Raw genomic sequence first — 15002 nt, 5'->3', positions numbered from 1 at the left:
GGCTTGACTGAGAGTTTGTTCTAGGGCTTCGGGGCACATAACAGGAGGACTTAGTCAGGAAGTCCTGCTGACACAGGGCCATGGTCTTTCTCCAGGCCTTTTTCCATGGCTCCTTCTTGCCTCTTGCCCAGTAGGACTGCGAATTGCCTGGGAAAGCAAGCATCCTTTCTTCTGCAGCGGGGGGCACCCTCTGTCTGCAAAGGAGTCCTGTTGGTATCTGAAGACCCTTCTGCTTTTGCCTTGAGAGTTTGGGCTTGGCATGAAGTGGGGAAGGGAAGGAATTGTCTTAAAAGGAGGCTGACTGCATGAGTATTCTTAGACTCAGACACACCTGTCTCAGGAATGCCCCTTTTGAAGTTGTGCGGGGACTGCCATCACCTGGGCGTATAATACCATGTAGAGAAGTCATAGTGAATAGTGGTGTTCATGGATAGACTCGGGTGTCAGGCAAGCCTGCTGTCACCACTTGGTAGGATGGTTGAGGCTGAGGGATGTGGGCAGTGGCTGCAGTTCTCTAAGCCTCTTCTGTGGATGAGAGATAATAACTTGCCCACATTGTATAACTAAAGGAGCTTCAGTGCATCTGGAGTGCTTGGCCCAGCGCTCGACACCTTCCCTCATTAGCCCCTAGTTACGTACTCTGGCTCTTCACCTCTAATTTTATTGGTTGAAACATCATAAATACATTTAGATAATTTTTGAAATACAGGTAGTTCTTACAGTATTTATTGAATTGGCGGGTGGAAATGATTTTGATCGGAAGTCTTTCCAACTCAGCTGGAACCTTCTTCTGCCCCTCAGGTGACGTCTGACCACACTGGCCTGTCTTCAGCAAGGGTGCCGACAGGTCCAGGTCCATTTAGCCAGAAGTTCCTTCCAACCATCGATCCCCCACCCTGCCCCTTGGCTATGAATTCCCACTTTCCCACACTGTATTCGGAGTTGAGCCCGGTTCTATGTTGAGGTCTCTTTCCCCCTATCATAGTCATCCTGAATGAAACCTATTTTTACTGCTTTAACTACCATGTGGGCTTGGTTTTCTCCTGTTCCCCTACTTACCCCTCAGGGTAAAGTTTCCCATCAGTAAAAATGGGGATAATCCCTCTAAGGGCTTTATAAGGATTAAATGAGGTCCTGCCCCAAACAACCAAAGTGCCCTTCTCATTGACTCAGTGTTGGATCAGCGTAGATACGGTCCTCACTGTTCCTTCCTGTGTGTTGGGAGGAGCACAGTGAGCAGTCTGTTCTATGTTCACGCCGTTTGATTGTTGAATTCACTCGATTCCCCAGCTTGAATTTACTGTGGCACCTGAAGTCTTAAAACCACACAAGAGCCCTGTCCTGGAATCAGGAGTCAGTTCCCAGCCGCACCCAACCCCCCAACTTCCCCCAACCCCCCCGCCCTCCCCCACCACCGTGTAGTGGGGTGGGACCCAGCAGGGGTGCCTGACCTCCCAAACCTCCGTGAGGCCAGCGAGGCCAGCCCTGACCGCCTTTCTCCAGGCGACTGTGGGAGGGAGCAAATGGAGCAATGGATGGGAAACCTCTTTGTGAACTTGAAGTTAATACAAACAAAAGGGATTATCGTTAAAAGTGACAAGTCCTCCATTGATTAGAGCATTTCTTTAGGGGAAAAAAAAAACAGGCCCCCATGGGAACAAGAGGCTCCCAGCCCCTCTGTAGGGAGGGGTGAAGTCTTTCATGATGCCATTAGCGATAAAGCGCAGGGATTGTCGCCACCATGGTTTTTTCTCTTTATAATTGCATTCCCTTCGAAAAGCACAAGGAGCAGTGGGTTCCAGGGGTCATTATTTCATCTGAAAAACTAATTGGAAGTTGAGAGAGGCCTCTGTTTTTGCTTTTGTCAGGGTGGGGGAAAGAGATAAGCAGGTGAGTCTGGGGGAGGGAAGGGGCCTTGGGGCTGGCCAGGGGCCTCGGTGCTGGCCATGGCCAGTCCAGCATCCAACAGGTTCTCCACTGGCCGGCCTCTCTCAGCTGAAGTGCACTGCCAACCCTGAGTGGCCAACCTTCACCTCTGGAGGGGGCTTTTGTCCGCCATTATTGGTATGGCCTCCTGGGCAGAGCCACCACAGTGGCCCCCTGCAGAGCCTTTCCCACGCTTGACAGTCTTTCTGGAGGGTACCCTGGGGGCTCCCAGAGAGAGCAGGTGGTCTAAACCCTGTGAAGAATCAAGCTGGCTTTACAGCTCTAGTGCAAGGAGACAGGAGACCTGCCCTCCAGACCCAAGGTCAGCGCTATATGTCCCTGGAGGCCGGGATCACTGTCTTGGGGGTCCTCTGCAACTCGAGATTGCTGCGATTTTTCCTGCACTTTTAATCAGAACAAACATCTCATCCTGACTTTTCCTAGTTGTTTTTAATTCAGTTAGAGCAAAATGCACAAATCTTAAGTGTACAGCTCGTTGAATGTTTATGTCTAATGACACTGGTGTAACCATTACTCAAAGCAAAATAGAGAATAATTTGATCGTCCACCCCACCCCCTGAAAGTCCATGGATCCTAAGAGGCATGTATAGGGTAGGTCACATGTGGAGGTATCTGGCCCAGGTGAAATGGTCTCGGGATAGAAAAAGCTAATCACTGACATAGGCACCTGTGGTCAGTGGCTTCCGTTCTCTGCCTCCCGTTAACAGCAAAACTGCAATGAAAGAATTCTCTCTACTGGCACTATCTCCTAGAGATAGAATGCAAGCTGCACAGGTGATTTTAAATTTTTTAAAACCAGGGGCGCCTGGGTGGCTCAGTCGGTTAAGCATTTGACTTTTTTTTTTTTTTTTTTTAGATTTTATTTATTTATTTGACAGAGAGAGAGATCACAGGTAGGCAGAGAGGCAGGCAGAGAGAGGAGGGAAGCAGGCTCCCTGCTGAGCAGAGCCCAATGCAGGGGCTCGATCCCAGGACTCTGAGATCATGACCTGAGCCGAAGGCAGAGGCTTAACCCACTGAGCCACCCAGGCATCCAGAGTCACTCCATTCTTGAAACCCTGTCTTTGGTGAGCTTCTGGAATTCCTTTATTTTGTACTTATCTCCCTGCCTGCTCCTTCTTAGTCTCCTTCACTGGCTCCTCATCTTTCTGTGAAAATTTAAATGTAGGGGTTCCCTGGGGTAAGTCCTTGGACCTCTTTTCTATACTTTCTGTTCATCTTTGGTGATCTCGCCTATCCGCCCCCCCCCTCCCTGACTTTCAAGACCAAACTGGCTGCCTGGATCTCCCTCCAACTCCAGACTTACATACGCCGGTGCCCCCATAGCTTCTTCACTTGGATCGTTAAGAGGCATCTCAGACTCAACTGCTCAACTGTTCCAAACACAAACTCCTCTCCCCCCACCCCCATAGATTTTATTTATTTGAGAGAGAGAAAGAGCACAAGCAGGGGGAGCTTCAGAGGTAGAGGGAGAAGCAAGTATTCTTCTGAGCAGGGAGCCCTACGTGGGACCCGATCCCAGGACCCTAGGATCATGACCTGAGCTGAAGGCAGATGTCCAATTAAGTGAGCCACCCAGGTGCCCCCAAACCCAAACTCCTAATTCTTTTTTTTTTCCTTTTTTTTTCTTTTTAAGATTTTATTTATTTATTTGACAGAGATCACAAGTAGGCAGAGAGGCAGGCAGAGAGAGAGGGAAGCAGGCTCCCCGCTGAGCAGAGAGCCTGATGCGGGGCTTGATCCCAGGACCCTGAGATCATGACCTGAGCCGAAGGCAGAGGCTTTAACCCACTGAGCCACCCAGGCGCCCCCAAACTCCTAATTCTGTCCTCAACTCCTAATTCTCCTCCCTCAAAGCTCCTAAATGGCTACTCCATCCTTCTAGTTGCTCAGGCCAAAAACTTTGGAATCATTTTTGACTTCACTCTAATCTCCACTTTATCCATCAGCAAATTAGTTCTCCTCTAAGAAAGTATGCAGAACTTGGCCCTTTCTCAGAGTGACTTAAAATGCAAATCAGATCATGTCATTCTTCCATTTAAACCCTGTGATGACTCCTGTCCTGCCAAGAGCGAGATCCCAAGTTCTCACCATGGCCTGTGAGGCTCCCCTTGAGCTGGCCTCCCAGTCCCCTTCAGCCTCCTTCTGCTCATACCCTCATGATGTTCTAGCTAGCCACACTGGCCTCCTTGCTCTTGCTCCTTCTGAGTTCTTGCCTCAGGACCTTCGTGTTGGGTTTTCACTCTGCTTGGAATGGTTTTGGCCCAGATACATAGCCAACCCTCTCTCTTCCTTCAGGCCTTTACTCGAATGTCACCCTCTCATTGAGGCCTTCCCTGACCACAGCACAGCACATGTATGGGTGATAGCTACAAAAATGTCCTCCCACACTCTCCAGTCCCTTGAATCTTTCTCCTTGGCAACTGCCACCATCTAATGTATTCTGTATTTACTTGTTTTTATTATTCTTCCCCCTCATTAGAATATAAGGTCTCTGAGATCAGGGACTTTGCCTCTTTGCTTACAGTTGTATTCCCAGTCCCTAGAACAGGGCCTGGCACCTAGTGGGTACTCTATAAATATTTGTTGAATGAATAAATGCTAGTGGATGAAGGATGACTTTGGCCCAGAGTGGACGGATATGGTGAAGAGCCTGCGTCTGAGCTGGCCTACCGGAGTTTGAATCCCAGTTCTCTCACTTGTCAGCAGTGACCTTGGCAGTTCAGTTACTTTTCCTGTGCCTTCGAGTGCTTTGTCTGTGAAATGAGTACACTGATACCTCCCAGTAGGCTGTGTGAGGAGCATATGAGATTCTATGCACCAAGCTGCTGGGCTGGCATTCCGAGTCCTTATTTGATTAATGTTGGCTATTTTTGTAGTATACCTTGTCATACTTCTTTGGGAAATGTAACTATGTAAAACACATTTAAAAAAATTAGGCTGGAGAGAGAAGGAAATTGAGATGCAGACCATTATGGGGGAATTTTATTGTATTTATGATGGAAAAAATGGGTCAGAAATTCAATAGGGTTCACTGGATATGATTGTCTTTTGGCTGCCGGTAGCATAAAACACAGGTGGTATCTTCATCTTCAGGAATTCCTGTTGCAGAAAGAAAGATAAAACTCAATTGAGGAGACCAAAGCTAGGGTGAGTTTGGCCAAGACACGTGGAACTAGGGTGATAGGCACACCAGGATCAGGACAAGCGCTCTGGGTTCCAGAAGAGGCAATGTGGGAAGAAGGAAAGGATCTCATGCGTTCCAGCAGAGCGAACCCAGTCCTAGCCCCATCTCAGCCAACCCACTCCTACTGACATCCCGGATCAATTACTTCCCCTTGAAGGAGCCACCTCTAATCCCCAGACAGAATCGGGTTAGGTCATACCTTCCCGAACATACGTTCAACCACACCCCTTACATCTCTTACCATTTATCACAGATTACATAATCCACCGTTCAGGTGCTTGCATAATTTCTGTCTGCCTCAGTGAGGCAGTATGGAAGTAAATTCCATGAGAACAGGGACCTCTGTTGACCTAGGCACTGCTGTACCCTCAGCCCAGAGCTTGGCACACAGTAGCCATTGGATGACTTTTCCAGGGAGGAGAAAACAGGTACTTCTGAAGCTCAATTTCCTCACAGGGCCATGAGGTGTACATAACATGTGGTGGGTGTACAAATGGGCCATATTGCAAATCATTCTCCTCTGATGATCGAGGTATGAGAACTCATTCTTCTGTTGTTTTCTTAGCCCCCCTCCCTGCCTCCAAGAGATGCTGGGATTTGCAGCCCTCGAGCTGGAGGGGGAACAATGGTTGGAGCAGTCTCCGGACCCCTTCCCTCCTGCTCTGCGGCTCTGGGAAGTCTCTGGCTTTTAACCTGCAGGAACAAAGCCTGTTTTCTTGGGACTTGGCCCTCCCTGGGGACACTCCACCCTACCCACTGGAGCCTGACAGGAGCCGTAAAGCCCGGGAATGATGACCTAATCTCAGCAGTGGCTGGGGGGAGGCACTATTCTTAGAATTCTAGTCTTAGGGACCTTAGAGGTGATTGGAGCTCCTCTTCCCTCCACAAAGTGGGAAACAAGGAAGCCGTCTTGCTGTGTGCCTCCCGGGCTGGTTCTCGCCCCTCCTGCAGCCCGCCCATCTGCCTGCTGCTTGTGTCTCCACAGGGCTATCGCTGGTGAGATCTCTGGGCTCTTGGTGTCTAATTAGGTTGAGAAGAAGGTGAGGGAGCACATGGAGAGCTCTGCTGGGAACAGGATTTGCTTAATAGGTTGGTGCAGAAGTGACTGGCAGAGCCATGCTGGGACACGTTTGTGCTCACAGTTTCAAATCAGCCTCAAAAATACAGCAGAGTTTTTCCACAAACAGTCATGTCATCCCTGAGAAACTTTGTGAAGTGGAGCTCCGTGTGAAGAAAGGAAGCAAACAGGTCTTGGGACCAGCTGCTTTGCTTCAGTTTCCCTCCTCTGTAAGACGAGAGCTCTCACTCCTGATCTTCCCTTACACCCAGTGGGACCATGAAGGTCAGTGACAGGAGGAATTACTGTCATCTATCGTCCTCATCTTTCCTTCTCATGAGTGCTGCCCATGCTAGTCTGCCTGAGGGTGTTGGGAGGGGCTGGCATTTCCTTGGCTTTATAGTTTGGGGAACTTGCCAAGTGTTCCAGGGTGTGCCTGTCAGATCGCCCACATCAGAACCACCTGGGACCCTGGTTAAAATTCAGGTTCCTGGTCCTATCCTGGCACTATTGAGTATGTAACAATTTTCGTACATAGACTCTGAGCCTGGCCTCTTGCTTCACGCTGGAGACACAACAGTTGGTAAGATCCAGTCTTTGGCATGCATTTTCTCCCCTTCCTCCAGTTCTTGATGTGTATAAGGAGGGACCTAGTTCCCAGTTTGCTTGGCAGAGCCCCAGGCCTTTGGAGAGGTGGAGATCCTTCCCTTTTCCCAGCAGCCCACGGGGAAGGAAGCCTCCGAGGTCCTAGACCACACACACGCATGCGCACACCCATACTCCTACCTCTGCTTCAGCAACATGGCCGCTAGGGCGCTCTCCAGGGGCGTCTGCTTTGCGCCTGCCCACATACTGTCCACCTGACGACCGAGCCGTGCCTTTGCTCCTTGCTCCCTGTTTTTCTCTCTAGTAGATTAGAAAAAGAGCAACAGTTGAGGTTGTTCTTTGGGTGGGATGTAGAGACGCCTGGGAAAGGCCAGGGTAAAGTAAACAAAAGAGGTGGATCCCTATGCCTCTTCCAAAATCTGGTGTGGACTCTTCCACCCAACTAAATCAGACTCAGCAACATTGAGGAAGGCACTTAGTGGTGAAGAGTACGGGTATTTGCAAAGTATCTCCCCACAGATTTCTTAATAATTATGAGGGGGAAGTATTAACTGGACGGAGGAGAAAGCTGGCGGACATCACGTTAACCAAGCAACTAAACTTACCATCACCAGTAATGGGGCAGATGGACACCACCTGCCTCCTGATAGGGTGAACCAAGAAGGACCCAATATCACTGCTGTGAACAAGTAACTGGAATCTAATCACGGCACAACATCAGGCAAATCCAACACGAGGGACGTTCTATAAAGAATAGTTGGCCTTTACTAACACAAAATGCCAATGTCATGAGAGACTCCAGAACTGTCCAGAGTAAAAGAAACTAAAGAGAAAGGACCATTCCGTGCAACCCACGATCCTGGATTGGATCCCGGATCAGGAGACTCAAAAATTGCTACAAAGGACATTTGGGAGAAAACTGGTGAAATGCATATATGTACACTAGATGCTAATTATGCTGTGATTATGTCCGAGAAGTTTCTTTTGTTAGCTGTGAGCAGGCACCATGCAGGAGTATTTAAGGGTAAAGGGTTGTGATAACTGTGGTTTACTCGCACACGGTTCAGTGAAACAACGTGCACCTCTGTTTGTGGGGGTGTATTGGCAAATAGGATAAAACAGTAGTAATTGTTGAAGGCGGGGGAGGGGATGTGGAAGTAGTCCATTATATTACTCCTGTGACTTTTCTGTAAGTGTGGAAATTTTCCAAAATAACAAAAGGTGCAGGCTGTGATGTCAGGCTCTTTCGATCCGAGCCCTGCCACTATTCAGTGTGTGTCCTTTGGACGCTATTAACTGCGCTGTGAGATGGGAGTCAACAGCGCCTACTTCATAAGGTTGTTACAGGTAGGAAATGAGGAGTAATGGCTGATTCTTGAGAGTCCAGCTCTGTCCTGAGGGCAGGGAAATGTCCCAGGGCAGAGCCTTGGTTTCCACCACAGAATCATGTCAAATGGTTAACCACAGTCAGTATTACTATGGGAGACTTGCATGGGGAGAAGCACAGTTGGTGTTCAGCGATCATTTTGTGGGTAGAGGTAAGCTAGGGCTTCACATTACGGCCCTACTGCTAAGGCAAATCTGGAAGCGATAGATGCTGTGCAAAGGGAGGGACCAAATGTCCCTCCACCCTCTGATGCATCGAGACATAGGGGAAAATCCCCAGTCCGTCTGCTTACCCCTGCTGGCGGTTCATGATGTCGTGCAGTAGCTTGCGGGCTGACAGCTGGCCCAGCACCTTCCGGTAGCTGTTGGTGAAGATGGCGTCTGCATACCGAGGGACTCTATATGGAAGGAGTCGGAGGTCAGAGGGTGGCGTGGCAGGGTCAGGTGAGGAAACCGGGAGCTGTACTCATCCTGTCCCTGTAAGGTCCTTCTGCCCATTGCCCTGTTCACCCCCAGAGAGGGTAAGACCCAGGCTGGGAGGCTTCTCTGGAGCTCAGGGCCAGACCCCTCAGACAGGCAGTTGGGGGGGGGGTGGCTGCTGAGGAGTTGGCTGGAGGCCAGCTTAGGGCTCTATTCTGCACCCTCTAAGACATCCCCCACTAGGGTGCAGGGATAGTTTGGGGACATTAGGACATAGGCCCTGGGGGGGATGGCTTACCTGAGGGGCAGGTAAGGATGGCTTACCTGAGGGGCAGGGACGGTGGGAAAGAGTGGGAGTCACTGCTGAGGGTGAGGATCACCAGGAAGAACACCCAGAGAAGCATCCTTCACCCCTGTGGTGGCCCCTGGACAATGACAGAAGGAGAAGTTCAAGTGTAGCCATAGCCACGGGGATGCCCTTCGCTGGCAGGGCCCAGCCCTGAGCTTGGCTCTATGCAAACCTTAGTCCTTGTCCTTTGGAAGCTGTGAGGTAGGAAAAAGGACCCAGACACTGGAAATCAGACAGACTGGGTTCAAGTCCTGCTTTTGCCAGTCACGAGCTCTGATCTCATTTTCTGCATCTGTAAAATGGGCATGATAAGCTACCCTGCTGATCCCACAGTGTTGGATGGAAAATTCATGATATTGGGGAAACTGCCCCTTGCTGTAAGGCATTGTTGGTGGAATTCAGGCCTCAGCAAGGGATAGGGGGACCTTCCCCTGGTCGTCTAAGTCAGCCACATCCACTGTGGCACCAACAGCGGCTCAGGCTCTGAGTCCCACAGATCTCTCAGTTCATAGCTGGGTTCTACCATTGCTAGCTGTGTGGCCCAGGAAAAGTGGCTTCTCCTCTCTGGGCCTCAGTTTCCCTACCCATAAAATGGAGTCTGTTATACTGACTGCATATGGTCCTTATCAAGGTTCGATGAGATGAGAGAAGCCTGGAACATAAGGAATTCTCCAAAACACTTGCTGCTGTGACCTCATATCAGACCCACTCAGGGGGCAGGACTCCCGTCCTGTCCTGTTATGTGTGAAGTCAGAGGGAAGAGAAAGCTATACATCTCGCTCCAGACATTTCCATTCCTCCAAAGAGTTTTAGCCTTAGAAGAGACCAGGGAGCCTGGGGAGCCAGTGCGACAGAATCATCTAATAGATCATGTAATTACCCTTAATTGGGGCCTGCGGACACCGTGCTCTGCAGTCAGGGGGAGAACAGGCAACGGTGGGGGAGGAGCCCGCCTCAGCGGGCCCGAGCCTCACCTGGCAACTCAGACCTGCCCACAGCGAAGCTGGGGTGACTCAGCTACCTAGGAATTGGGTCTCTGCACTTCCTACGCCCCCTCCTCAGCAGGATATCTACTCCATGGGGCTATAGGCCCATGCGGGGGCCCAGCCAGTGCAGAGAGGGGCAGGGACACCTCCTTTCCCAACATCACCCCGTGTCTTTCATTTTCTCTCCTGTCCTGTTGAAGAGTGATTTCCAGCAGGCAGGGCCAGCCCTGGCAGGATCACCTTTCCTTTTCTGGGCTTACCTGCCCTCTTAGGGCATCACGTCCCTTGTACGAGACACCAAGGTCTTGGCTAACCCAGGCACACTGTGAGACGCAGGGAACCATCTGTAGAGATGGCCCAGTGCGGCCTGAGACCCTGCACCTCCAGAGCTGGAGGGAGCAACCCCTCCTTGGTGTACACCCCCACCACTCCCTCCCGCCACCAGCAATCCTCCAGTTCCTGCTCATATGCTGTCCGCCAGTGAGTGACAGGGAGCTCACTACCTCTAAACCAGGATGTACTATTCTCAGCCAGCTCTTTTTTTTTTTTTTTTTAAATAACATATAATGTATTATTAGCCCTAGGGGTACAGGTCTGTGAATTGTCAGTCTTACACATTTCACAGCACTCACCATAGCACATACCCTCCCCAATGTCCATAACCCAGCCACCCTATCCTTACCCCCTACCCCCCAGCAACCCTCAGTTTATTTCGTGAGATTAAGAGTCTCTTATGGTTTGTCTCCTTCCAGATCCCATCTTGTCTCATTTTCCCCCACTTCCCCCCACGACACCCCGCCCTGCCTCTTAAATTCTTCATATCAGAGAGATCACATGAGTGCTCGCTTCGGCAGCACATATACAGAGAGATCACATGATAATTGTCTTTCTCTGATTGACTTCTTTCGCTTAGGATAATACCCTCTAGTTCCATCCACATCATTGCAAATGGCAAGATTTCGTTTCTCTTGATGCCTGCCAGCTCTTCTTGTTGGGAAGTTTTTCTCATCATGTCAAGTACAAAGCCCCTTGTCCTGCAAAGGTGTGTTGAACTTCTACCTTCCTCATAAGGACTGGGGCTAGAGAAAGGATGAGAACGTGACATCTGCCCTCTACCCCTTGCCCACATCTACCTGCTGGGCCACCCGCAGCTTTTGCTCCTTCCTCAACAGAAAAAACCCTTTGCATCTGACTTCTTTGCTCCCCAGATGGAGGATCTCAGTCTTCTGTCCTCCTCCTCACGCCATATCTCATCTAGCCCTCCCTTCTCCTTGCCTGGTCTAGGCTGTCTCTCTAGCAATGAACTTTCCTAAGCACGGAGATCTTTGGAGGTGAAGAGAGCCCCTTGACATGAGCCCTGCTGTTTCTGTCTCCCAGCTGCATCCTGGACTTTCTTGCCTTTTTTGCTGCTGATCTTTTAAAGACCTGGGCACATCTAGGCCCCTCAACACTTCATTCCCCTGCTCAGAAGCCCTTGGTTGTCTACTCCCTCCAGAGCAAAGCCCAAACTCCTGCTCTTGGCCTAAGCTCTCCCTTGGCCTCCTGCACCTTTTCTTGTGGTCTCCAGCCCCTGTGCCCCCCCTGGTCCTCACAGCCCAACCTCACATTCGACCTCTGAAACAGGTATCACGGTCTTCATTTTACAGCTGAGGAAATGAACCCAGAGCGGGGAAAGGGTCTTTTTCCATGGTCTTCCTTCAAATTAGTTTTGGAGTGGGCACTTCAGAATGGCCTCACAGTCCCCAGGCCAGCAGGCTTCCTCCCGCCCCTCGAGGCAGCCTCCCAGATACAATATCCTATTCACAGCTGTCCCTATTCATGGGCCCTGCAGAATTCGTCACCTGCACGTGGGAAGCATTCTGAAAAAAAGGGAAAGCTTCTGTTCTTTGTCATGGGGTCTCTAGGGAAGAAAAAAAAGGGAGACGAACAGGAACATCTGCTTGGTCGGCACCTTTCCTATGCATATCCAGGGGTTTCAGGGAGTTGAAAATAACCAGATAGGAGGGCAGACTTTGGGGGGGCCAGTCATAGTAAATTCTGTAACCCCCAGCTTATTCAGAACACGGCTGAGCAACCGTAGAGTCTGGAGGCACAACATTTGCTACAAACCATGCGCCCCAGGGATGGGTCCAGACGCCATCGCAACCTCTGGGCTAGGAGAACCTAATCCATAGCATTGCAAAATTGCTCTGGACAGAGTTGGGACACAACAAGAATGACCTCGCTTATGGTTCCATAAGGGTAGAGGTTGTATCACCAAGAATAAAACAACTATTGCCAGATGTATTCTACATGAGCTGTCTACAGAGACAGAATTCCAGGGAATTAAGTGGAGCACAAATCCAAGAGCATCATGAAAGACTCCTTGATGGCTCCAAAGGCATTTTAAGGTTTATCATCTATCGCTATGAGTATCAGCTTTCTGCCGTGTTTACAAATGAATTCTGTGGTTAGATCTACTTGAGGTCATCTGGAATCGGGATAAATGGGCACTCGATCTACATTCGCTGGCACCTCTTGCCAGCCTCTGTGCCAAGAATGCCACAAGAGTCCTGCAGATGCGGCTTCAGCTAATGACAGTCTCGAGTGCCCACTTCTGAACCCCGGGGAAGAAAATCTTTTTTCCCTTTCCTAAACATTCTGCTTTGTAATTTTAGAACATTGAAGCACTGACCTCCTGGTCCAGTTTATCAAATGTTTCAGCGACAGCTTTCCAAATGGAAGGAGATCTAAGTTTTTAATGAGGAAGCATCTTGCATTGTCACTCAGAAGAGGGACACCCCCACCTCCTTCCAGAAAGGGTTTGAGGCAGCTTATGGTGAAAGGCACAAATACATTGGAACTTCCAAGCATGGATCAAGAGATAAGCGTGGGGGTAGTGGAGCACTCGCTCCAAGGGCAGATAATTGCGTCTGAGCCCTTGAGTAAGGAGTGCAGCTGCCATTGAGCAAAAGCAAAACGTTATCAATTTCCAGGCAATTATGTTGAATGGGTTCAGAGCGATAGGATGGGCAGTATTGATTGGCACAGCCACTTGGCTCCTTTCCGATCTGCAGAACCCCATTGTAGATGGGTGACTCTAGCCAGCTCATGTCTTGCCTCAGACATCTGCCTGCACACCCGTGAGGGGGAGCCTTGACCTTGTCCACCGCCGACAGCAGACACTGGGAACTCGTCTGCCTGCCTGCCAGCCGCTTCCCCAAGTTTGAGATGACACCGATCCAAGACAATCTCAACATGGCGCCAACCATCCAAAGCATGTTCCAGAGCCCCTAACTGGGGGTCTGAGTGCACTTACGAGTCCACAGGCAAAGAGGATGGTGGTGGCCCTCTTGGACTCGGTTTCTCTGAGTTGGTGAGAAGGTCAACCGTTTCGCCCCATCCAGCCCCAGCCCCCAGGGTCACCCTCTCTCACCTCCGATGTGGCAGGTGTCCCTCTGCTGTGAGGCGCTGCTGCAGCTCCCTGGACACCGGGCTCGGTGTTTGCTCGGTAGCTGCGAGGCGCTCCCACCATTTATACCTTCATTTTCCTAAGCGTCATCCACGTCAGAGAATCAATTACCCACGAGTCAACCAGAGGACTGTTTTTAGCATCACACTGACAAACCCTAATGGGGGAAGAGGTTTTTCCCTTTGTATGGAACTTTCCCTTTATTCTGGCGGGAATGGCCAGAGCACGAAGTTATGATCTTATTCTGAGGTGAACGGAGAGTAAAATGCTGTTTCTGTAGTAATTGGAGTAATCATCTCAGGGAAACACCAACTTCACTTACTCTCTGAGTTAAATGTGCCTTTTAAAAAGTTGAGATAGGGGGTACCTGGGTGGCTCAGTGGGTTAAGCTTCTGCCTTTGGCTTAGGTCATGATCTCAGGGTCCTAGGATTGAGCCCCGCATCATGCTCTCTGCTCAGCGGGGAGCCTGCTTCTCTCTCTGCCTACTTGTGATCTTTCTCTCTCTGTGTCAAATAAATAAATAAAATGTTAAAAAAAAAAGTTGAGATAATTCTGTGCAACTTTATTTCACGTTAGCGTAGCTCCTTAGTGAGGAGCACTGTTTGTTTGCCTTATTCGATTTACGCCAGCTGAGGCAGCGAGCTGGGGGAGTACCTGCTGTCAGGTGTCAAGGCGGCCGCGCACGGGTAGCCGCCTCGGAATGTGTGAAGTGAGAGGAAAGAGTTGGCAAACCTTGGGAGGGTTGCTGTGTTTCCAGACTTCTGTGAGCCTGGAGCTGAAGAATCCTCAAGAATGGCATCAAAGCGTGTGAGGCAGGGACGCCCGCGTCCCCCGCGGCTGTTGAGGAGGAGCGGAAGGAGCGCTAAGCTTCGCCCGCTGCCCCTCCTGGGTCAGTCAGTCGCGACCTCTCTGACGCTCAGCAGCCTACTTCTACCCTCCAGGCCTCCGAGAGCGGCTTTCAAACTTAAAAAAAAAAGTGGCATAGACCTTTCTCTGGAAATCTTCTTCTTCCTTTTTAAAGATTTATTTATTTGAGAGACAGAGAGAGTGTGTGTGCACTACCGCGTGAGTGGGGGGAGGGGCAGAGCGAGCCGGTGACAAGCAGGATCCTGAGATCATGACCTGACTGGAAATCCAGAGTTGGGGCTTGACCCCCTGAGGCATCCAGGTGCCCCTTTTTGGAAATCCTCAACGGAAGTGCAGTATATAAAGCAGATTTAAAACACGAGACTGCTCCAGTTGAAGCAGGGGAAGGGAAGACTCCCTTTGGCTGCTCCTTGGGGGGAACCGGTGGTTTCTGAAGGAGCCTCCATGCAGGATTTTGTGATCGTTCTTCTCAGCCTGCCCTGCGCCAGGTTCTTGGCACGGAGCACACATAGGATGTTTCCCACAGAAGCAGGGACTGAGCCAGGCTGGGCAAAAAGTGGGACTAAGAGTGGGCAGACCAAGCAGTGGGGAGCCCCCCAGCCCCAATACAGTAAAGTTATCTCAGGGAACACAAGGTGGGGACCGCACCAACGTGAGCAGCTAGAGTAGACACCAGGCCAGAGAGCAGACGACGGGCTCAGGGAAGAGGCTGGAGAAGCCATGGGGATCGGCGTTCAACCTCAGC

At 50.4% G+C, this 15002-nt stretch overlaps 1 protein-coding gene across 1 annotated transcript; it reads right to left on the bottom strand.

Annotated features, from left to right (window-relative positions):
- Window positions 1–6973: 6973 nt before the first annotated feature.
- Window positions 6974–9007, bottom strand: LOC111141579 (growth hormone releasing hormone). Its single transcript, XM_022494240.1, has 3 exons — window positions 8928–9007; window positions 8477–8581; window positions 6974–7097 (listed from the first exon to the last, which is right to left on the bottom strand). Exons 1-3 carry the CDS (start codon window positions 9005–9007, stop codon window positions 6974–6976), a joined length of 309 nt encoding a protein of 102 aa, XP_022349948.1.
- Window positions 9008–15002: the final 5995 nt, after the last annotated feature.

The sequence above is a fragment of the Enhydra lutris genome, unplaced genomic scaffold (assembly GCF_002288905.1).
Source record: "Enhydra lutris kenyoni isolate GAN:26980312 unplaced genomic scaffold, ASM228890v2 scaffoldscaffold6, whole genome shotgun sequence".
Classification (NCBI taxonomy): domain Eukaryota; kingdom Metazoa; phylum Chordata; class Mammalia; order Carnivora; family Mustelidae; genus Enhydra; species Enhydra lutris.
This window is presented reverse-complemented; position numbering and strand designations above follow the sequence as displayed.